Below are 23136 nucleotides of genomic sequence, written 5' to 3' on the forward strand. Positions count from 1 at the left end.
TAAAGGATGGAACAGAAATGCTTCTCTTCTTGTCTGACCATATCTCTTTTAGGAATCTGTTAAATATTCTTGTGTATTTCTTTGTATCTACTTGCTAAGTCTTCTGGTTCAAAAAGTCAGTCTAGGCTATTATTAACCAAATTTACATCTGTTCATGCTCTCCTTGGAAGAAATCTATTTTCTTTTGAATTAATTTCTTCTCTCAATATTGAATTTATAGATGGGCAAGATTTAATATGGTCATATATTTTAATAGAAGTGTCAAAAATAGAAATGAAAATAAGCATTTTTTTTTAAATATAGCAAGCTACAATATGATTGAAATCACTCTCCTTTGTTTCCTCCCACTCTAATGTTTCAAATCATTCAGGTTTGAAATTGAAATGAAATAAAACATTTATAAGACCACTCAGTAGTTAACAAAGGGTGGATTAGTTAGATCAAGGAAAGAATATTCAGCCAGGGATATAGTTTTGATTCATTTGGGCCCAACTTCTTGTTTCTGTATTGACTACTCCAGTTTGTTATCAGAAGAGGGAGGGAGGATTGCTGATTCCTTATTGTTTTTTTGTTCCTCAGTTACCAGAAAGCTAATGAATGACCCAAGCCTTAGTCTTCAGAATCTACTGTCTTTTTTAAATTTTTTTTTTTATTGGTTTCTGCAAGGCAATAGTTAAGTGAGTTGTCCAAGATCACACAGCTAGGTAATTAAATGACTGAAACTGGATTTGAACTCAGGTCTTCCTGACTCTAGGACCAATGCTCTTACCCATATAGCTGCTCTCTACTATCTTAAGGATGGTTTTTATTTTTTTTAGGTTTTTGTAAGGCAAACGGGGTTAAGTGGCTTGCCCAAGGCCACACAGCTAGGTAATTATAAAGTGTCTGAGACTGGATTTGAACCCAGGTACTCCTGACTCCAGGGCCGGTGCTTTATCCACTTCGCCACCTAGCTGCCCCTGAAGGATGGTTTTTTAAAAAAAATTGTATCTAAGGCAATGAGGATTAAGTGATTTGCTCAAGGCCATACTACTAGGCAATTATTAAGTGTTTGAGGTAGGATTTGAATTCAGGTCCTGACTCCAGGGTCGGCGTGCTGTCCATTGTGCCACCCAGCTTCCCCCTTAAGGATGATTTTTAATAATTTAAGGTTTTAATATAAGGTTATAATCTTGGGAGTGAGTAACCTGGCATAGGCAATATTGGAAAAAAAGAACTATTATTAAAAGAAACAGGAAAAAAATTACCAACAGGATGCTGAAGGAGCAACTAGTTTTAAACAAAACAGAAATACACCCTTTGGGAGGACCAAACTCCAGATCTTAATGGTCTGGTTTAGGCATTGGTTGATGGTTAATCTTTGCAATTTGGGCCTTCCAATATAAATAGTAACAATAAGCAAGAATAGAAGCAGTAACATCAGAACCAGATGCCTCCATGACAGGCACTTTTCTCCATCCCCAACCCACACTGCTTCCTAATATATTTTTCTTCCCTCATTAGGACAGGGTATGCCTTTCTTTTCACACCTATGTCCTCCATACTTAGCATAGTACTTATCATATAGGAGGTACTTGATGTTCATTGATGGACTGACCACAGTGTAAATGAAGATACTTCTGGCAGAGTCACCAATCCTCATCCTGAGTCAGGGCCATTTGAGTATGGTAGCTAAGGGGGGGGGCCTGGTGGTGTAGTGGGTAGAGCATTGGTCTTGTAGTCAGGAGGACAGGACTTCAAATCCAGCCTCAGTCACTTGCTACTTACTATGTGACCTTGGGCAGGTCACTTAACCCTGATTGCCTATATCCAGGGCTGTCTCCAGTCATCCTGATTCATACTGGTTACTGGTCCCAGATGGTTCTGGAGGAGCAAGTGAGGCTAGTGACTTTGCACATCACCCCCTCCATGAAATCCAATTTATGTGCTTGTCATGATATCACCTACCTGATGTCAAGGTCTTCTTTGAGAATGAAGGACAAACATCAGCTAAGAGGGACTGACCTTCTGACCAGGCCTGCTGGCTCCTGTGTCAACTGCCATTCCCTGTTAGAGGACCTGGGCACTGGTCCCTTGTCTTTGACAATTCCTGCTAGGGGGTGCTGGGGCCGGGGCACTGTCACACTAACCTACCAATACTTCCCATGCTAAGCTGATTTGTTTGGGATGCTGCTACTTGCTCCTATGCCAAGTCAAGCATTGGACTAGTGCCACTCATTGCCCATTAGACTGGGGAGGGTCTGCCCTAGAGCCCACTTTATGAGGTCCCTCATTCCATTCACTAGAAGTCCCAGAAAGTTTCAGTTCTCAGGACTGGAAGCTATCTCTTTTTAAAAATTTTTACCTGTACACTTAATACTTACTGTGTGACCTTGGGCAAGTCACTTAACCTCATTGTCTTGCAAAAATAAAAACGTTTTTACCTGAGATAGAATCCCTTTATCAACAAATCACAAGGACTCCATTTGGCCCACTTAACTATATTTCTAATTCTGGAAACATCTGGTATTCAAGTATTTTCCTTTCAAATGCCTCCATTGGTGACTTGCACCAAAAGTTCTCAACAAAATCCAAGTAGTATAGATGTTGGCATATTCCTTTATTATAATTTTAGACAATCTCTTAATTCTTCTCTTTAGACAAAGTTCAGACTTTCTCTAAATGAATTCCAGGGCAGGAGCTCAGTATCACCTATCCAATTCAATAAAGTACACAAATTCAACAATGATCTTTTATAGCATTTATCATTCTCAGGGAATGGTTCAGAAAGACAGGAAGCACATTGACTCCCTTTTTAATTATTGATTGCCCAGGTTACTCTTTAATTTCTCCCTTGGAAAATGAGAATACCTCCCAGTTGGAGACAAACACCACCCAAAGTTCTCATACAGGGCTCACTTTTTCTTGCAGTGATTAATGATCACCAGTATTAATATACATACCAAACACATTATACATGTGTATATATATATATTTCTTTATATATTTGCTAAGAGAGTCAGGAAAAAGGCACTGGTGGGAAAAAACACTGAGAATCTGAGAGAAGGGGCCTTTCAGAGAAACAGAGAGAAAGCTTTAAAAAGTTTCAAATATGGTTATGAGACCTAAATGATGATAAAACTGAGATTAGGCTTAGAAAAAAGGCTTAGAGGATAGGTTAATAGTTTTTAAATGCAGGTATCCTCAGTTTGTAAAATAAAATTTATAAAAAAAATGAAGGGCCATTAAAAAATTAAGTATCTGTTACAGATAGTTTCTCACCTCTAGGGAACTACCCCCCCCAACCAGTTTAAAATAGTCTAATTTACATGACATGACCATCCCTAAGCATGAGGTAACTGTGAAAGAAAGATTGGAAGAATAGAGGTGGAAAGACTTGAAACGTTTTTGTGCCATCCAGTCAGGGACTATATCCACAGAGCTCATCTCTCAATCTGCCTCTACTCTAAATTCCTGACTGCTGAAGGTACCAGCTTCCTCCCAGTCAATCCCCCCCCCCTTTCAATCTCCTTTCATTCTCCCCCTCACTCTCTCCACCACCCCTCTCATATCCAACCAATTGCCCAATCTTTCTCACATCTTCCATCTTCTCTCCACTCACAAGGCTACATTGCTATTTGTTTCCTCCTTACTTGGATTACTAGTTAATAGTTCCAATTGAGTGTCTCTGCTTCCAGTTCCCCTTTTCCAAGAGAAAATAGACTCCCACCAGCCATTCAAGCCACTTCAAAATGAATTTGGTTCCTGTTTGCCTTTCCAGACTTATTTCATAATACTCCTTTGCACAAACCCTGTCTAAGTTCAATTGAACTGCTCAAAATGGATAGGTGACCTAAATATCATAAAACAGAGGGTATAAGCGTTCATGTTCTAGCTACTGTGCACTTAACAAATATTAACTTGTTTGTTCTCAAAATAATCCTATGAATTCCTTTTGCAGCTAAGGAGACTGAGGTAAACAAAAGTGTTTTGCCCCAGGTCACAGAACTAGCAATTATCTAAGCCAAATTTGAACTCAGGTCTTCTTGATCTCAGCCTTCTATTCATTAATCCACTAATTATCTCTAAAGGAATGAGATTTGTCACAAGTTATGACTAGGAGAAGAGCTCCTAACCAAAACAAGAGATAGGAATTGTAAAAGACAGAATAAAATGCATTTTTAAAAAAAAATTAATAGGGGCAGCTAAGTGGTGCAGTGGAAAGACCACCAGCCCTGGAGTCAGGAGTACCTGAGTTCAAATCCAACCTCAGATACTTAATTATCTAGCTGTGTGGCCTTGGGCAAGCCACTTTGCCTTGCAAAAACCTAAAAATAAATAAATAAATAAATAAAAATTAATGAATCTAAGGTGAAACTGTAAATTGGGGAAAATTTTCTTATCAAATATCTTTGATAAGGGTCTGATATCCAAGATAAATAAGGATTAACACAAACAGCTAAGACTAAGAACATTCCCAAAGGAGATAGGCAGTTTTAAGTGCACAACTGCAAGCTATTATACCAGATGAAAGATGCCTTCAGATCATTATGAGAATAATGCAAATCAAAACAACTCTGAAATCCCCCTCCCCCATACTCAGCAAATTGGTAATGATATAAACTGTTTAAAAAAGGATGGGGGGGAAGGGAGATAGAAGTAGACTTGGAATGAGGAATTGATCCAACTCCTCTGGAAAGTAGTTTGGGATGCATTTTTTTTTTACAAGTGACTAATATGTCCAGTGGATAGAGAACTAGGCCCAGCATCATAAGATTCATCCTTCTGATCTCACTTAGCTGTGAGAGCCTGGCCAAGTCACTTAACCCTACTTGCCTACGTTCCTAATCTAGAACATGAGCTGGAGAAGGAAATGGCAAAGCATTATCCATTATCTCTGCCAAGAAAACCTCAAATGGGGATCAGGAAAAGTCACACAACTGAAAATAACTAAACTAAAAAATCCACACCCTTTAATATAAAGGGCCCATATTCTGGGTATAAATGACTTCAAGGAAGTCAAAGACAAGAGGAAGTTCCTATATACACCAAATTATTCATAGCAGTATTTTTTAAGGTGGCAAAGAACTAGAAATCAATGCATGAGATGGAATGAACAATGTAGAATTTATAAAAGCATGGGCTTTTAAGAGTCAGTACAGCATGAGGGAATCAGAAAAACAGTATGTGCCATGCAATGCCATGTACCTTTGCCCTGGAATAAATACCTACCAATTCCTTGAAGAGGTGGGGGACTGTGGATATGGAATACTGCGTTCCTTTCTAGAACTAGTGAAGTGTTGCTTTTGCTGAAATTGTATCTTTTTTTCCTCCTTTTAAAAATCCTTGTTACAAGATGGCTCAACGGGGATAATATAATTAGAAACAAAGTTAACACAAAGATACTTCAGCTGTTCCCTAAACTGATCCCTCTACCTTCTTGTAGTATATACTCAAACAACTCTTCAGATGAATTCATAAGGCACCATAGAGCTAGTTAGAACTCAGAGGACCTGTATTCCAACCTTCACTGTTTTAAGAAATCAGGGGGCAGGATTTGAACCCATAATCTCCCTGAAACCCCTGATCTCAACACTTTTTATTTTATAGTACTATAATTTTCTGCCTGCCCTTCCCCACCATTGAATATACACTCCATGAGGCTAGAGAGCTTTGATTTATATCCCTAATAAACTGTCAAAAGTGACTTACGTGGAATTGCTTTGGATATATTGTACTGAATTAGTTATTGGGGCAAACTGGAAAGGTGGGGGCATAGTAGAGAGAATAGATCTATTTAGTGAAAAAGTGATGTGGTGCTGAGGAATCAAATTCTCCACAAGCTCAAGTGTACAGAACCATATTAAAATGTAACTGGGAGGGAGCAGCTAGCAAGCCACTTAACCCCATTTGCCTTGCAAAAAAAAAAACTGGTAAATACATGTCAGTTTATGTGGCCCACAAAGAAATAAATTTTGAGTTTGAAGCTCATGATGTTGAGGAGCTGGACACTCTCAGTTTAAAATATTGGGGATTGAGTGAATGGTATTAGTGAAAAAGTGAAGTGAGATTAAGAGGGTTATAAATTTGTTTTGTTGAGATTTCTGGTAGATACACCACCTACAGAAATGCAGTTCTGGGGCTAGAACAAGAATGGGTAGAAATCAGTTATGTCCAAGAGTCAAGGAATCTTAATGGACCATAGACTGAATGAGTCACCAGGTCCACGTGTAACCCAAAAGTGCTCATTTAAATACCAAATTGTTAGCAAAAATTTCCAGTGGACAAATTGTTTCACCATAATCTGCACTCAGATCACATTTGAAATAGTAACACTCTGGGTCCTTATTTAAAAGCAGCTTCAGTACTAACACCTTTTGCTTAATCTGAATAGGCTCACCTCCCCCCACTGTCCCTTCACATCAAATTCTCCCAAGAAATTAACCAATGTACCCCTGCACCTGCTGCTACATGCACATCATATTGTGTCTTTGTGATCTCCCCACCTAGATAGGAAAAAATACATTTCATCTGTTGTCAGGGACCAACAATCAGTCATCATGATCACGCAGAAGCCGGCTCTTGTGTTTTCATACATATTGGAATCCTATTGTTCTGGTTCAGCTTCACTTCGGAATCGCCTCCATTCACATCTTCCCATTTCTCTGATCCTTCACATGATCATTCTTTATAAATCTTCCCACTAGTTTTTCTTAATTCTTCACATTCACGATTTCTTATACTCCAACCTAGTCTATACACAAGAGGTTAAGTCTTAATTCCCCAATCTCTGGACATCACTGCTTTTAGCCCTTTGATATGTGGTGGGTCTTTGCCTGTCTTTGGCCTCCTTGTGCCCAGTAGCAGGACTGCAAGATAAGAGAGTGAATGAATCAAAGTATTTATTAAGCATTTACTACATGCTAGGCACTGTGCTAAGCACTGGAGATACAAATAATACAAAAAGCAATAATGGTTCCTGCCCTCAAGGAGCTTACATTCTCATAGAAGAAAACACATGGGGGAACAGTAGCCAGGACGTTTTGCACTGGGAAGTCAAAGGGATGGCAAGTTGCGTCTTGGGCAGCTGCTTGCCACATCCTTGGTAGGATTGCCAGAGCGCTGAGCAGGGAGTTTGTGGCTGCTGGAGATGGTGAACTCGCATCAGTCAGAAATGAAAGGCCCCAAGGGAGAAGCACAGGTTGGAGCCCAGGGCCCAGAGTGGCATGCAGCAGCACAGGAGGAAAACAGCCAGAGTGCAGTTCAAGTGACTTGACAAAGAATTCCAGATTCTTTTTTCAGAATGGTTAGGCCAGCCCACAGTTCCAAGTGTTTTAATGTGCCTGTCTTCCTGCAACCCTGCAAACATTTCCATCCTTTATTCACATTTGTCAATTTGGTCCTTGAAATGAAGCTTCAGTTGCTAATTTGAATTGAATAGTGAGCTAGAGTGAAGGTCTGTTTTTTTGCAATCTGGTACTTTTTCCAAATTTCTTTGAAAGGTCTACCAGTCATTTTAGGACCACGTCAACAATTTATTTCCCCAGCTTGACAGTCTGATTTTTCACAAAAGCTCATTTTACATTGTAACCTATATGTAAAATACACACATATGTGTGTACATGTATAAAAGCACCCCTGAAACCCATTTGGGCTGAGGATTTTCCTAGTTACAGATACCAAGAGCAACTCCTTCCATTCTCAATTTTTAAAAACTATGTTCTCTTTAGGGTTATATCCATTTGCAGCTTACTGTGTTATAGTCTAAACCTAAATTCTGCCTATCAAATCAATTATCAGCACTGCACTACATTTTCATGTCGTCTTCCTTGTCTACTGTTCCACTCAGCAAGTATTTCAGATTACTGCCTTCAAGAACTAGCTGATGCCATACTTCACTTTTTCTCCCTATTTTTTAGATTCCCATTTAGTCACTTGTATCTGTATTTTTAATTCAGAACACATTTCCTTGATGGCAGGGATAGTTTTTCATATCCCCCCCCAATCTACTAGCTAAATAAGTACCCTAAATAGAATAGGTGCTTAATAAATTTATTTCCAAAAGTGAATTTAGTTGGGCTCTTAAAGCTAACAAACTGGAGTATATACTGTAGACATAACTCCCCTAGCTATAACATCAAGTCCAATAGATCTAGCCTGAATCCTACCCCTTCTTTCTTGCAATATACCTATGTACCTTTGCCACCAGTACCTCAGTTCAAATTTTTCAGCCTTTAAAGTTGGATAAACTCTAAAAGTTCATGAACTTGTACAATGTCACAGCCAATTGGTGGCAAATGTAGAATTTTTCAACTCTAAATCCAGCCTCACTGTTATTCAAATGGTTACTTGACTTGAGCCACTAAAAAGTTGTTAGTGTATTTCTATGAAAAAACTTATCTGTACTGGATGTTAGGATAAAAACTTAAGTCTCCCATTTCAAACTCATGAGGTTGAAAGTAACAGGAATTTTTTACAAAGCAATCTATATTTATTTCACCTAATATTGGGCTGCAAGTGAGAGCAACAAAGAAAAGTAGACTCTGCAGTTCAACTTTTTATTTTAATAAAATCAGAATATGCACAGCACATGCAGTGCTAGCATCTAAACTAATACAATAAGCAATTACTAAACCTACAGTGACTTGAAGTTCAATCTTTACATTCAGCAAGTTTAAATCCATTCTTGCATATGATTTTTGAATCCTTATTTGTGAACTGAAAATATTGCTGGCTGATAAAACTTGCTAAAATGTTACCGCTGAATGTACAAGTCACTGATTATGCCAATACAACAAAGATAACCACATGTTTGAGGATTGCAATGTGCCAGACATTCACGGAGAAAAAAAAAAAAACAAAAAAAAAACACACAACTAAACAAAACTCACGCAAACAAACATCTGAGAATCTGGACACTTCACATCAGTGTTTAGAAGTGTTTCATTAATATCTTAAGACAAGTGTATCAAAACCTTGGCATGTTTTAATTTCAAGTTGCCAATTTTGTTTTACTAACATCAGAAAGTTATGGCTACACTGCCAATGCCGGGTCTGCTTAATTTGACTTAAGAGTTTAATATGACTTAACATTAAAAGCTCACACTACCCCGAAATATATAATTTCACGCATACGGTGACATTCAACATTCAAGTGCCAGTGTTTTTGTACTGTCTTTTGGTCAAGTTTCTTTAAACTTTCAAAGAATCACTTTTAGGCTTACAAAAATAAATATTTGTCAAAATGTTCAATAAATATTACACAAAACTAGCAGCAAAAAGTATCTAGAAATCTGTCGTGTGCAAATAGTTTTCTTCCCAACTATCATTCCCATGGTCCCAAATAAATTTTAGAATCTAGTCCCTTCCCCTTCTTAGACAAGCTGCGTTCAACAATCTCCAAGAGACAAAATAAGATTGGAAGTTTAAGGACACGCACACAAGACATATATATAAAATTCTCTGAATGTGCAATAAAAGAAGTATTTTGTAAAAAGTTATGGGCAAAATGTACAAGGGCCTAAACCTAGACTAATTGAAATAGCACCATAACAAATGACCTCAATACTGTCAAGTGCACCTACTTAATAAAAGTTTTAGAACAAGGCACAATACACTTGAAAATCTATTGCACTTTAGGAGATTTTTGCCGTCTTCCTATGCCACTGAAAAAAGATTGAGAGTTTTGATCACGGCACTCTGGCCACAAAGTTAGCACAGAAATTCCAAGTGGCAGAGGCATTTTTAGTGGTGGACAATACTCATCTTTGGCCAGATTTAGCATAAACAGACTATAAATACAATGGAAACCTATGCAACTAAAACTGACTAAAACTGCACTGATAGCAGAATTGACACCTTGTGCAGTTATGTACATATTTCCAACCTCTGTGATCTCAAAGATTTCAGTTTGTTACTCTTCTGGAGCCATTTTTACAAAGTCTACAGTAAGCCAGTTTAACATCAACGCAGCTTGAACAGAGTAATGTGAATCTGCATTAAAATAAAGCCTGCTGCATAATTCTTCCTGTTCATACCCTCTTGACCAAAAAACATCAACACTAGCATGCGTTATTAGACCAAAATCAGCCAGGCCCTTAAAGAGGACCGGTCACTGCTGTGGTCAGCCATTCTACCATTTCAATTTTCATTTATGGCAGGCATTTAAAAAGTCTAAATAGATGAATTCTCCTAAAAACTATTTCAAGTTATCAGACCTTTAAACTTTCCCTGTAATATTCTGCCCACATTTGGCTAGCTCACATTAATGATCTGCCTAAACATTGAAAGAGGAATTGCTGTATTTACTTGCATTAACTTCGAAAACAGTGCTTTGAATGTATGCATGTATTCATACATCACCTCATCATGACTGGAATGGCTTATTAAAGACTATCAGGTTCTAAGTACCTATCCAGGATAGAGTGAGCAAATCAGAACTTTAACTTAGTACAGTTTGCCACATTAGAAACTAATTCCATTGATATGCTTCAAGATGTTTGTTTTTGGTTTTTGGTTTTGTTTTTCCAAATCTGCAAGTATCAAAAGCCCTAATGCAGGCTACCGCATAAGTTTTTCCTTGTAATATTTATGGATGAATCGATGATTCCTGTTTTTAAGTTGTATCACACCTGTGTGCCAAGGTTTGATTTTAGCCCAAGTTCAGTAAATTTATTTTGTCAAAACAATTGATATCTTGAGCATTACTGAGCCAACAGGACATCAAAATAAAAGTTGTCTAAAGTTAAAGGCACAGTACATTAACAAACAAATGATCCTCAGTCACAAAATTATAAATGCAGTTTGGGGTAGGGGTGGGTGGGAGGGGAGTTAATCCAAACTACAGCAATGAAGTCTTCAAACCACCTTCTGAGAATAGGGCTGCTGATTGTTCCTTTCATTTCTTCTTGTGACCTTGAGCTCCCTTAAAAAAAAAATTTCAGTGGAGAATCACAGCTGGTAATGTACTGCGAGTTCTTGAAGCTACACAAGGTATAGTCTGGCTAAGTTACATGTGGTTTCCATATTAGCTTGTTTGGTAGGGTGACCTGCTGTGAGCAGATTCAATTACCCCACCAGTCAACCCCCTGGGAGTTATAATTTCCTCCATATCCATCACTGTTGTAGAAGCCTCCATAGCCACCTTAAACAAACAAAAAAGCACACATATTAGATACCATATTCTTCCTTAAATTCATTTTAGACTAAAGTTAAAATTAGTCCCACATTTTTCCAATTACTACTAAGGGGGGAAAAGAACCACTAAATTGTAATGAACTTACCTCCACCAAATCCTCTGCTGCTTCCATGACCACCACCTCCACCACCACTGCGGCTGCTGCTTGCTCGACTACTACTAAAGCTAGAACTGCTGGCACCACTACTTTGTCGATAGTCTCTGGCACCAAAACCTCCACTGAATCTACTACTGTGAGAGAGGGAAAAAAACAAACACATTATACATCATTCCACAAAAAATAAGATTTACTAGACTAGATTGGGAACAAAGAAATTATTAACTCTAGTACCTCTTAGAACGTCCACGACTACTACCCTTATAGTGATGTTCATAAGCCATACTTTCTAGCCATGATGGCACTTCTTGTTTAGCTTCAACAAGAAGATCCAGCAAATCCTTGGTGATGTTGATGTTCCTCTCATTGAAGAATGAAGTGGCAAGACCTAAAACAGTTCAAAGGAATTACCCTCATGCTTTGTTTTCTACAGAGCCTCTTAATATTCTATTAATATCTTAATATTCTATTAAGATTCTATCCAGTTGCTATACTAGCAACTGGGTTAAAAATTGTTAGCCCAGTCCAATCAAATGTCCTCCCCCCCACCTCCACCATATTTAAACCACATAAGTTATTTAATTAGATCACATAGATAGGAAATTTTACCACCCTGTGGAAATTACAGCTTTTAAGTTTTAAAATCCCATTAAGTATTTTGCAAGAGATCACAATGCAACATACAGTTTAAGTTTCTCACCAGTTAAAAACCTTACCAAGGTTCCCAACACGACCTGTACGACCAATTCGATGTACATACTCTTCGATATCACTCGGCAAATCAAAGTTTATGACATGTTTCACATTTGAAATATCCAGTCCTCTTGCTGCTACCTGAAAAACAACTTTGTTTAGGTCTGGTAGATTCTTTAAAATGTATATACTGAGACAATAAAATTAAAAATACTTACTGCTGTAGCTACTAAAATTGGGCTTTTTCCTGAGCGGAACTGGTGAAGTGCTTCTTCTCGATCTCTCTGAGATCTATCTCCGTGGATACTGGTGCAAGCGTATCCTTCGTGATACAAGAAATCTTCTAAGGAATCCGCCCCCTTTTTGGTCTCCACAAACACTAAGGTCAGCGAATCTTTGCCTGAATTTGGAAAGGATAGAAAAGATTGCTTCAACACTAGAACAATTTATAAACATTGAGCACCACCAAGTGGTGAAAGTTTTATACCAGTTGAATTTTAGGTGCACTTAAAAGGCATGCAAATTGAAGTAATTCAAACAGAATGTTTCAATAGCATGTTATGAACAAGGAGGTAAAGACTAAAAGCTTTTCCTCCAACTAACACAGATTCTCATTACCTGAGCCACCAGAGCTGTGCTGAAATTCGTCGTAATTTTCTTTACCTGTGGCATTTAGAAGGTCAAGCAGAAATGACCGTTTGTCTGATTCTTCCACCCACACTACTTTCTGTGTGATGTTCTCAGAAGTAGAGCCAACTCTGCCTACAGCCAGAAAGATATATTCATCCAAGAAGTCACGAGCAAGCATCTATAGGAAGAAAACAAATTTAGTATTCATTCACTTAAGCAAGTACCATCATTTAAGTATAGGACATTTTAAAAACTTAAACTGTACCTGTATTTCCTTGGGGAAAGTAGCACTAAACATCATAGTGTGGCGAATTCCCTTTTGTGGCATAGTATCTTGCTCAACTATACGACGGATCTGAGGTTCAAACCCCATATCAAGCATACGATCAGCCTCATCCAACACTAGATACCTGATAGAAGAAAAATTTCCATTACAGTTCAAACATTGAATTAACTCAATTCTCCTTGAATTTCAAATTTGACTAGGCAAAAATCATTATTAAAAATTCAACCTTTGTAATATAGCTTAAGATTTTATAAAATTAAAGTGCATACTACATCACACACACACACACAAATGGCTTCTTAAAAGATAATGGACATACATGCCATAATTAAAAATAAGCAAAAATCTGTAGAAAGTCCTACTACTGAATTTCAGCTTTGTATATATGCTAATATTTCAATAGTAAGATATAAAAGTTTAGCTTTGATACTTATATAGGTGGTTCTTTTTTAAAGAAAATTTTAGAGGATTATTGTTCATGTAAAGAAGACAATAGAGGATTATTGATCATGTAAAGAAGACAATCCAACAGAAGCAAAACAAGCTAAGACAATTAACATACTTGCAAAAATCTAAGCCAATCTTTCCTCTTTCCATCATATCTACTAGACGACCTGGAGTTGCCACAAGCAAATGGCATCCACGTTCTAAGTCTCGAATCTGCTGACCAATATCGGCACCACCATAGACTACGCATGGACGAACTCTGGATCGATATGAAAACTAATAAAAAAAAAAAGTTTGTTGCGTATTTCAAAGTAGTCATGAGAATTAATTTTTGTGGTAAGGCTAATTTACCAATAACTTAAGATCTTGGATTACCTTTCTGGCTTCCTCATAGATCTGTACTGCCAGTTCTCTTGTTGGTGCTAAAACCAGGGAGATTGGGTACTGTTTGCGACGCCCATACCTTCCATTTTCCTACAAAATGAAACATTTTATGAAAAGACTGCATTAAGTGTCAGTATTTCTTAAAATTTGAATGCCACCAATGGGGTAAAGCAAAGTTAAAAGAACCACACAGATTTAAATAAACCCAAACAGGAATATTTTCAGTCTAAAGATAAAGAGATTTTTTTTAACTATTTCAAAAGTACTGGTTTGGGGCAACAAGTGGCACAAAAGACAGCACCAGCCCTGGAGTCAGGAGGATCTGAGTTCAAATTACCTGTGTGATCTTGGGCAAGTCACTTAACACCATTGCCTTGTAACAACAAAATTTTGGTTTAACTTAAAATCCCATGTATTTCATTTCATGCAAAAGCTATTTTGAGAAGGGATTCATCTTACAAAAAGTTTAAAATAAGTGGTCTTATGGGAAATCTTTAAAAACCAAAATGTGATTCACTTTTTAAATCTGATGCACTATGTGTGAAAGTTGTCTTATACACAATATGCAAAATTATGCAAACAAGAGCTGAAATAGATGAACATGATCCTGTACCTCGGTTTTGATTTAAAGGGGCAAATGTGTAATTTTAATATGTGTTAAATAGAAAACAAACCTTCATAGCCCTCAATGCTTCGCCTGGGCCATCTGTGTAAATCTGACTCAAAATTGGCAGAAGAAATGCAGCAGTTTTTCCAGATCCTATTATTGAAGAAAACAAAATTATTTTTAAAAAAACATCTAGTTTTAACGGCTATTTAACATCTCTTGGGAAATTAAATTTGAATGCTAGTATTACAGATTGGTCTACTTCCATCACTAGATTCCCCCCCCCAAAATCACAAATGTTTCATATCAAAAAAATAGGAAACAGATCACACAACTGTTATATTGTGTCCTGGTGAACATTGTGAGAAAAGTATCTTTTATTTCCCTTTGTTGCAAATGTTAAATAAATATAATCACATCTACACATGACTCTTTAATCTTTCTTTAAACCTCTCTCCACCCCACTTTTCATAAAATTTACACTGTTTGAATTGTACCTGTTTGGGCGCAAGCCATCAAGTCTCTCTTTTCTTTGATAATAGGAATAGCATGTTTCTGCACTGGAGTAGGACGAGTATAACGAGTAAGTTCAATATTCCCCATGATAATTTCTCCCATCTCAACATCGCTAAACTGTCAAGAAATATGAAGAAATAAAGAATATTAAAATGTTAACTAGAATCAACAGTATTCAAGAACAGTTAAATACCCCCCCAAAAAAACAATATCAGTTAGGTATTTCAAAATGACAACTATATCAAAAGGAAATTTAAACAACTTTATAGCTAACCTAAACTTCATATAATAAGCTAGCACTGCAGTTGTTGCCAGTCACTCGTTTGGATTTTTTTCTATGCAGGTGGTGTGTGTGTGTTCAATATATTTGTAAGTAGAGAAAGGTTTCTACCTTCGTTCTCTCATTTTACACTGAGAACAAGAAAAATAACTCTAAGACACCTTATGGCTAACTTCTTTTTAAATTATCAAGGCTTACACTTTCAATGTGTGGGGGACAGTTGTTGCCTGTTGCCTCAACAGGAATGTCATCATATTTCTCAAAGTTAATTCCAGTGTTTCCTCCAGAGAAGAGTTCCCTGAAACCCAAAATTCAACAATGGTTATTATGACATACAACCAAAGATATACACTGGATCAATATTTTGGAAATCACTTACTGCTCCAAGCGATCACTTGGTGGGAGTGGTTTTGACCAGTCATCTTCATCTGATTTATCAGACCATCGACTATTCCCACTCCGTTCAAATTTGCCAAAGCCACTTCTGTCACCACGACTGCCAATGCCATCGTAGTCACTTCTTCCACGATCATCAAATCTAAACAGCAGAAAACAACTTACACATACCATCCATTTAGAGGGAAAAAATTTTTGAGAAGATACCCCATGCTGCTTATCTGATACACAAAACCAAGGGAGTGCTTCAAAAGCCACAAACCAATCTACAGTTTAAAAACAGAATTGACTCTATTAATATAACATTCTGGCTTCTCACCTACCAAATATTTCTCCAAATAGACCAAATGTTGGTCATCTTTTTTTCCCAAGCATGCCATTATGTCTCTAGACTTATCAAAAACAGGCCAAAGGCTCATTTAAGAGTCAAAACATTTTAAAAGCTTCAATTTATTATTAGGACATAGCTACATTTTACCCAAGTTGTTCATGAAAAGTTATTTGAGGAAAACTATCACCTCAAAGCACTGTTTCCCCCAGTTCATTATAATTTTTATAGGAAAGAAATTTCCCCAGTATGAGACTTGGGACAAAAGGTAGAAAATAGTCCTTACCTGAATTAAGATGTGTTTAGTTTTAGGCCTGGTATACCATGTTTGCGAAAAATCAGGATACAGGATTAACCACAGCTATAAAAGCAGTTCACCACACTCGTGTAATCAAAAATACAAGGTGTTTAAAATTTATGAAAAAAAGAATCCACAAAAACCTCAAACAAGCCTTAGGCTAATTCACTATATTTGCCTACATTTTTAATGTTCAAATATCAAAGATTAACATTGGTGCAGGTCTCATTTTGGGAAAACAATCCTTAAGTTCTCCTGGCTTTTAAAAAAACAAAGATGTTTTATATATAATATTATGCTCCATATACAAAAAAGTGTTTTCAATTTTTAATAAGCCATTTGAGTCAATGAAAAACAAAGTATGTGGATTTTTCTAATACCAAAAACATTTACTAGGAAAACAGCTATTTATCATGAGAATAATCAGAAATGAATAAATCACACACCTTCCTCTTGAACCGCTTCCACGATCACTGAAGAAACTGGACTTTCCTCTTGCATCGCTACGAGAGCCAAAACTGCTATATGCATCCTTATCTTTACCAGAATTCCACCCTGAACTATCTTTATCGTAGAACCCTACCAAAAAAAAAAAAAAAAAAGATTGACTTTCTTTTTTTAACTTGTAGGTTCTAACACCAACTCAGAAACCTAAAGCCTTAATCTGCCTATAAATTATCAGAAGAGGTTTTCAGCCCTGAATAAGTACATGACCGGGGGCAAGTGACTAATCTCTATAAGAGCTCAGATTCTAAAACTTGGAACCTGATAATGTTAGATGAGATATTTTAATTGTCTTACTTTGTAACTTTTTTTTATTTTTTAGGTTTTTGCAAAGCAATGGGGTTAAGTGGCTCACTCAAGACCACACAGCTAGGTAATTATTACGTGTCTGAGGCTGGATTTGAACTCAGGTACTCCTGACTCCAGGGGTGATGCTCGATCTACTGCACCACCTAGCCACCCATTTTGTAATTCTTTAAAAGGGCAGGAATGCACAACAAACTCTACAGTTCTAAGAAACAGGGTGGCTTCAACTTCTCAAGAACTGAAATCATAATGTAACTAAAAATATTATCTGTTATAGAAAAAGGCTATGTACAAGACCATTTCAATTAGTGCTACTCTTTCCCATATTAGGTGTCTAAGACAGTATGCTGACAACTATAATAATTCAATATTTACAGAGGTCAGGAAGAAAAAAAGGCGATAAACACCAGAGAAATAAGAATCTAGTGATTCTACCCTTCATTCTTCATTTCAATACACCAAGAATTATGTACACTATCCATGTTTACATCAAGAATATCAAGCCTCGAGATTCCCTGCCCCCCCACTAAAAAACAATTAAGAATCTTCCATGTTGGTCAATTACAATTAAATTTTTAGCCTAAATACTTATAATTATTTATATAAAAGACTAATAAACAAAATGACCAAATTTATAGTTCTGAAAGCTATAATTTCCCCATTTATCACTGCATGATGCATTTAACCTACAATAGTTTACAAAGCACTAACATTGTTACTTTTTGCATAATCTATAATTGTATAACCTGACAGGAAAGCCACACAAAATTTATGATCAAGAAACAACTCTCTTGCCCATTTATGTGACTAACAGTAAGTGAAAACCAGGTAGTAAAGAATCTATGGTACTTCAAAAAGTTTATTAGTATTACTATTTTAAAAGTAGTTTTCAGAGGTCAGTATTAATATAGTATGAAGGCTAAATGATGTCAAATACCTAGTGCTATTTAAATAATTGCTAATTTGTCTCTGATATACCACTTTTGAAAACTGTTGCAATCCTAAAAACAAGTTCTGTAAGAACAAAATTTTAATCCAGCACAAGGCTTCCTAACTCTAGGTCAAGAAACTAACCAACTTACCACCTACATACCTTCTTATTGGTATTATTGTCTTAAAAATTGAGTCTCTCTTACACACACTCACACACGCTCATGTATTTTTTAGTTTTTTGCAAGGCAATGGGTTTAAGTGCCTTGAAGGCCAGACAGCTAGGTAATTATTAAGTGTATAAGGCTGGATTTGAACTCGGGTACTCCTGACTCCAGGGCTATATCCACTGTGTCACCTAGCTGGCCCATCACATACTTTTAATAAAAAAACCAAAACCCACTTTCCCTTTCAACTGACCTTGTAGTAGTCAGAAACCTTTGAATAATACAAATGCTAAACTAAAAACGTTCAAGAGAGAATTTGGATAATGGTACTTAAGTTACTACTAGTCACCCATCCAGAGTTCCATGAGCTTTTGAGTCCATTGTGCTGTAAAAATGCTTGCTTTCTGACAGCTCTAAGATCGTAACCCCATTTAAGCCAACTCTGTAAAATGGTCCTATAAATTTGAAGGTCTAGCCCACAAGGATAACAGTTCAAATGCAAACAAGCAGCTTCTTTCAATCATAATGTATATAGCTTTAGCAAGCAATAGTGTGCTTAACTGTATTAAATGGAGTATAACTGAAATATTAATTTTAATACTATAGCACCTAGCACTCACTTTAGGGTTCTTATTCATTCAACACACACAAATTTAAATTAAGTTTTCTAAAACACTTAAAGGGACAAATTGTACTTTGTTAGACATCATATATATCAGAAAAAAAGGCTTACCCTTAGAAGCTTCTCTGTTCCTTAAATGAGGAGGAATATAACGTCCTTCTGAGAAAGATAAATAATTTTTATCTTTACAAAATCTTTAAAATAAAAGTTCGTTTACAAAATAGAGCAACCAAAGTGGAGGCAAGGGGCTTGTAAAAGGATGTACCTATTTAAATCCACTAACTTGGAAAAAGGAGCAAATATTGCCAACAGGAATGAGATTTAGCAATTCATTATAGATTAAATGCAAAGATATAATAATGTTAAATCCTTATCAACTGGATATCACATTCATAACAAAAAAATGAGGAACTGATCACTTGATTAACTTGAAAATATAGCAAACCAGGAGAAGTGATTCACTATCACTTTCCTTCTTCTCTGTAGAATTCATTAAATTAAGAGCAAAGTGCCATTCACAGAGAAACATCTTCCCCCCTTTCCTCTTATCTTCATGGAGTTTATGGTCTATTGGAATGTTATTTCTATCACAGATTTCTAATTTTAATTACTTTCCAAGGCAGAATTAAAAGTTGCCTTATTGGATTCCTCATTCCTTTCCCTCCCATCTCATTCACTCAAATATTTAAGCAATTAGAAAAATGAAATTGCTAAACTCCTAGAGGCTGGGCTAAGAGAATAAAATGTTAAGTCTTTTGACTACAGTGACTTTATCAAGGCAATTTTTAATGGCTGAGACTTAACTGTAAAAAATTCATTAACATTCCACTCCAACCTTACATATTCATATAAGCAAATCTTTCCCTCATCCTATAAAACTTAGAAGGTAAATCCATGTCCCATGGGATTGTTATATTTGATTTTTATCTTTTCCACAGTTAAAAATCCTCTCAAATTAAGTTTAAATCCTACTTTGAATATTAATAAATGTTAAGTCTTAAAGAGTTTCCTGGCACTTTTGATGCAAGTCAAGACATTAAAAAAGTCTTTTAAAAACCAAGTTCAACCCCAAGAAAATAACCTAAAAATTATACTTACTGCTCGCTGTACCTCCTCCACTCTGATTATCTGAAGAATTCAGGTCTAGGCCAGCAAACTAGAAAAGAGAAAGAAACAGAAAACTATTTATATTGTCAGTATAGTCAACTCCGAAAAGAAAAACCAAATGTGACTTTTACTAAGCAAAAGATATGGGTCAGCCAATAACATTTCTAGTGTTGGTTCTTGTCACTTAACCTATTGACCTTGAATGAATTACTTAATTTGCTCCATTTGTTTCCTAATCTAAAAATGCCAGCATCATAATTCCTACCCACCCAAATTTAGGCCTTGTAGAAGACAAATCAAATTATCCTCTTGGGTGTTTTTATAAGCCTTAGTAAGGAAATACTGGACACAGAATTTGTTAATTATTAGGAAGACCTATTATAAGGTCACCTATTTATGGAAACTTCATATAGATACAAATCTTAAGTATAAAAAAGATGCTAATATTTCACATTATTTTGTAAAAGAAAAAATTCTTTAGTGATCTTAAGAGATCGCTGGCCCCAATATGGGGTTGTATTATGCCCTGCACCCAAAATTTGGCTTTTTTACAAAAGAATGCAGCTTTTATATTTTTCCAATGAATAGATAAAATTTAGCTATGTACCTTATTTTAAAAGGTAGAAAAAAGTAAATGATTAGTAATAAAGCCATCTGATTCCTTTTAGGATTAAGCCAGAATTTGAGTGGTTCAAAAATCCTACCACTTCTTTGGTCATCTAAAGTGCTGGACCATGTCCATCTTCTCAGGGCCTCATCAAGTCCCTTCCAGTTCTGGATCTCTGGCGTTTTATATAAAATTTTTCTCCTTGCGTGAGACTTGCTCTATTTGGAGCCTTTTAAAAGGCTTTCCTTTTTAACTTGTGATTTCAAGTTCTTTAGCTCTGACACCTCTTTTCCTTTAATTTCTATCATTTCGTTAAAAGTCAACATTGTCTATTTGACATTCCACATTCATTTTCATTTATAGCCATTGAGAATAAAACTTTAGTGCAAATCAAAATCCTAAGGTTTAAAAAGTACCTTTTACCGTAAAAAAAAAATGAACTTCAGTGCTAATTAACTGAAGTCAAATGACTAACAAGTTAAAAACTTTTAGCCTTAAAAAGCAACCTTTGAGCAGCACTAATGGAACTCTTCATGTTTAAGTCAAAGCCCCAGTCATAAAGACGGTACAAAACATGTAATTAACGTGTCCCATTATCCCACCAATGAAAAACTTGTAAAATAGGCAACAGATACCATTTCTCTTTTGCAGATTAAGACCAATGTATGCCTGAGAACTCTCAAGCCGTAATCCATATTCGTATTAAGATAAAGTCTGTTCAGATATCTTTCAAAAAATTACGTGAAGAATCCTATACCTCAGCAACATTCAACATGCTTGGTAGACACAAAAAGAAATCTTGAACCAGGAAAGATTTTTTTTATTTTACATTCTATAATTAAGACAAATTTTAAAAACACTCCCTTCAATTCCTACTTTTTAAATTTCTATGAGCCGCATTGGAAAACCTAATTAGCATCAACATTCGCTGCTTAAATTTTAATATTTACAGGAAGCTTTACAGTGGTCAAGGTCATCTCATTTCTGAATTCAAGCATGGCTCTAATTTGTTTCTGAAATTCTAGTCGGCGCCTTCAAGCCAATGCACTGTTTAATTTATGAAAGAATAAAGTCACCACACACACACACTTTTGTACTCGAGGATAGTAAAGAAATGACCTCATTATAAAGCAGATCCCTCAGTCTCCAAAAGGCAAATCCCCGATGCTTAAATTTCGGGTCATTGTGGCTAACCAGTTTTACTAGGCTGTTGCATAAGGGCTAATTTTGGACAAGTACGTTTTACTGGCAAAACACAGCGAACGAGATCATACAACGTTTACTTTCACAACTTGAATTAAAATAAACACAATGCGGTCCCCTAGCAGCTAGACACAAGGCCGAAACCTCGTCTCACGAGCCTCTGCAGAACCAATCGAGAACCCGCATTCTTTGACAAAATGAGACAATGCCCTCTCGGAAAAGCCCAGCGCCGCCGCCGCTCCCCTCCTCCATCCCCGCGGCTCTCGCGGGCTCTGACGCCCTCGGAGGCGGCTGCGGCGGCGGCGCCCTGCCCGGCTCATCACACAATTCCTTTCCGTCCAAAGCCGCATTTCCGAAATCTGCCCTCCGGGGCCCGGGCCCCCCCCCCCCCCCGCACCTCCATGTCTCCACCAGCCGGCGCGGCGGCGCGCGGACGGGCCCCCTCCCCCACAGGCCCCGGGCGGCCCAGCTGCGTCACAAAACTTTCCACTCCGGAAACGCCGCTGCGCCAGCCGGGCCGGCGGCGCCGAGGGTCCGCGCTCCGGAGGGCCGAGCAAACGTGCCCCGGGCCCTTTAAAGCGCCGGCCCGGGCCCGGCCCCCGCCCCCCGCCCCGCCACGCAGCAGCACACAAAGGAGGCCGCCGCCATTACCCGGGGCCGAGGCCGGCAGCCCGCGCGCCCCCGCCGCCTGGCGTCGGGGCTCGGGGCCGCCCCGGCCCAACGCTCCGGGGGCCCGCCGGGGCCGAGGCGCAAGCCCGGCCGGAAGCCGGCCCCGGGGAGCCGCGGCGGCGCCAGACAAAGGGCCCCCGCGCCGCGCGCGCCCCAACCCCCTCCGCGGAGCGCGCGCCCGCCGCGCGCCCCCGCCGCCCTCCCGACTCGCCCGCGCACGCTCGCACAAAAGCCGCCATTGTGCGCGGCCCGCGGACAATACCTCGGGCGAGCGGGGCCCCACACAAAGCCCGCCGCCCCCCCCCGGCCTCTCCCCGCACGCTCCCCCCACCACCGCCCGCCCGCCGTCCCTCTAGCCCGGCGCCCCCCCGCCCCCCGCGGCCGATCCGCGAGCCGGGGCGGCGGCGGGCCGCCGGGGTTGAGCGCTGCGCCACAGGCCGGGCCGGCGGGGAGGAGGCGGCCCCGCGCGGCCCCCCTCGCCCCCTTACCTGCTGATCCAGCCCGAGCGCATTCTCCACCGCCACATGACTCATCCCTGAAGAGTACCGGGGACTCTGGCGTTACCGCTGCGGTCAACTGTGCGTGGGGATGTCTCACCGCAAAGCACCTCTCACCGGGGAACTGCGGCTCTGGAACGCCCGGCGCGGCCGCGGCCCTAATATACCCACTCCGACGGCTCGTACGTCAGCACGTAGGACGTGCCCGGCCCCCGTCGCCTCCGCCGCCTGCCCGGCCGCACCTCCCCCTGCCGCCGCCGCCGCCGCCGCCGCCGCCTCTGCCGCCTCTCCTCGCCCGGCCGCCGCGCCGCGCCGCTCCGCCGGCCCCAAGCTCGCGGGAACGGTCCGTCACGGGCTGCTCTTCCACCGCTCCGGCGGAGCAAAGG

General features: G+C 38.8%; 1 protein-coding gene across 2 annotated transcripts; it reads right to left on the minus strand.

The window, feature by feature from the left end:
- Nucleotides 1–8523: 8523 nt before the first annotated feature.
- On the minus strand, nucleotides 8524–22910 carry DDX3X (DEAD-box helicase 3 X-linked). 2 transcript variants are annotated; one of them, XM_074214164.1, is made up of 17 exons: nucleotides 22742–22910; nucleotides 19766–19823; nucleotides 18779–18826; nucleotides 16585–16717; nucleotides 15496–15654; nucleotides 15315–15414; nucleotides 14818–14953; nucleotides 14388–14473; nucleotides 13705–13803; nucleotides 13445–13605; nucleotides 12862–13006; nucleotides 12630–12774; nucleotides 12185–12366; nucleotides 11990–12107; nucleotides 11508–11661; nucleotides 11262–11404; nucleotides 8524–11122 (listed from the first exon to the last, which is right to left on the minus strand). In XM_074214164.1, exons 1-17 carry the CDS (start codon nucleotides 22784–22786, stop codon nucleotides 11043–11045), a joined length of 1992 nt encoding a protein of 663 aa, XP_074070265.1. In that variant the 5' UTR covers nucleotides 22787–22910; the 3' UTR covers nucleotides 8524–11042. The 2 variants fall into 2 exon arrangements, with proteins under 2 accessions (XP_074070265.1, XP_074070264.1); XM_074214163.1 differs by having other exon boundaries at nucleotides 11262–11407; nucleotides 22742–22903.
- Nucleotides 22911–23136: the final 226 nt, after the last annotated feature.

The sequence above is a fragment of the Macrotis lagotis genome, chromosome 1 (assembly GCF_037893015.1).
Source record: "Macrotis lagotis isolate mMagLag1 chromosome 1, bilby.v1.9.chrom.fasta, whole genome shotgun sequence".
Classification (NCBI taxonomy): Eukaryota; Metazoa; Chordata; class Mammalia; order Peramelemorphia; family Peramelidae; genus Macrotis; species Macrotis lagotis.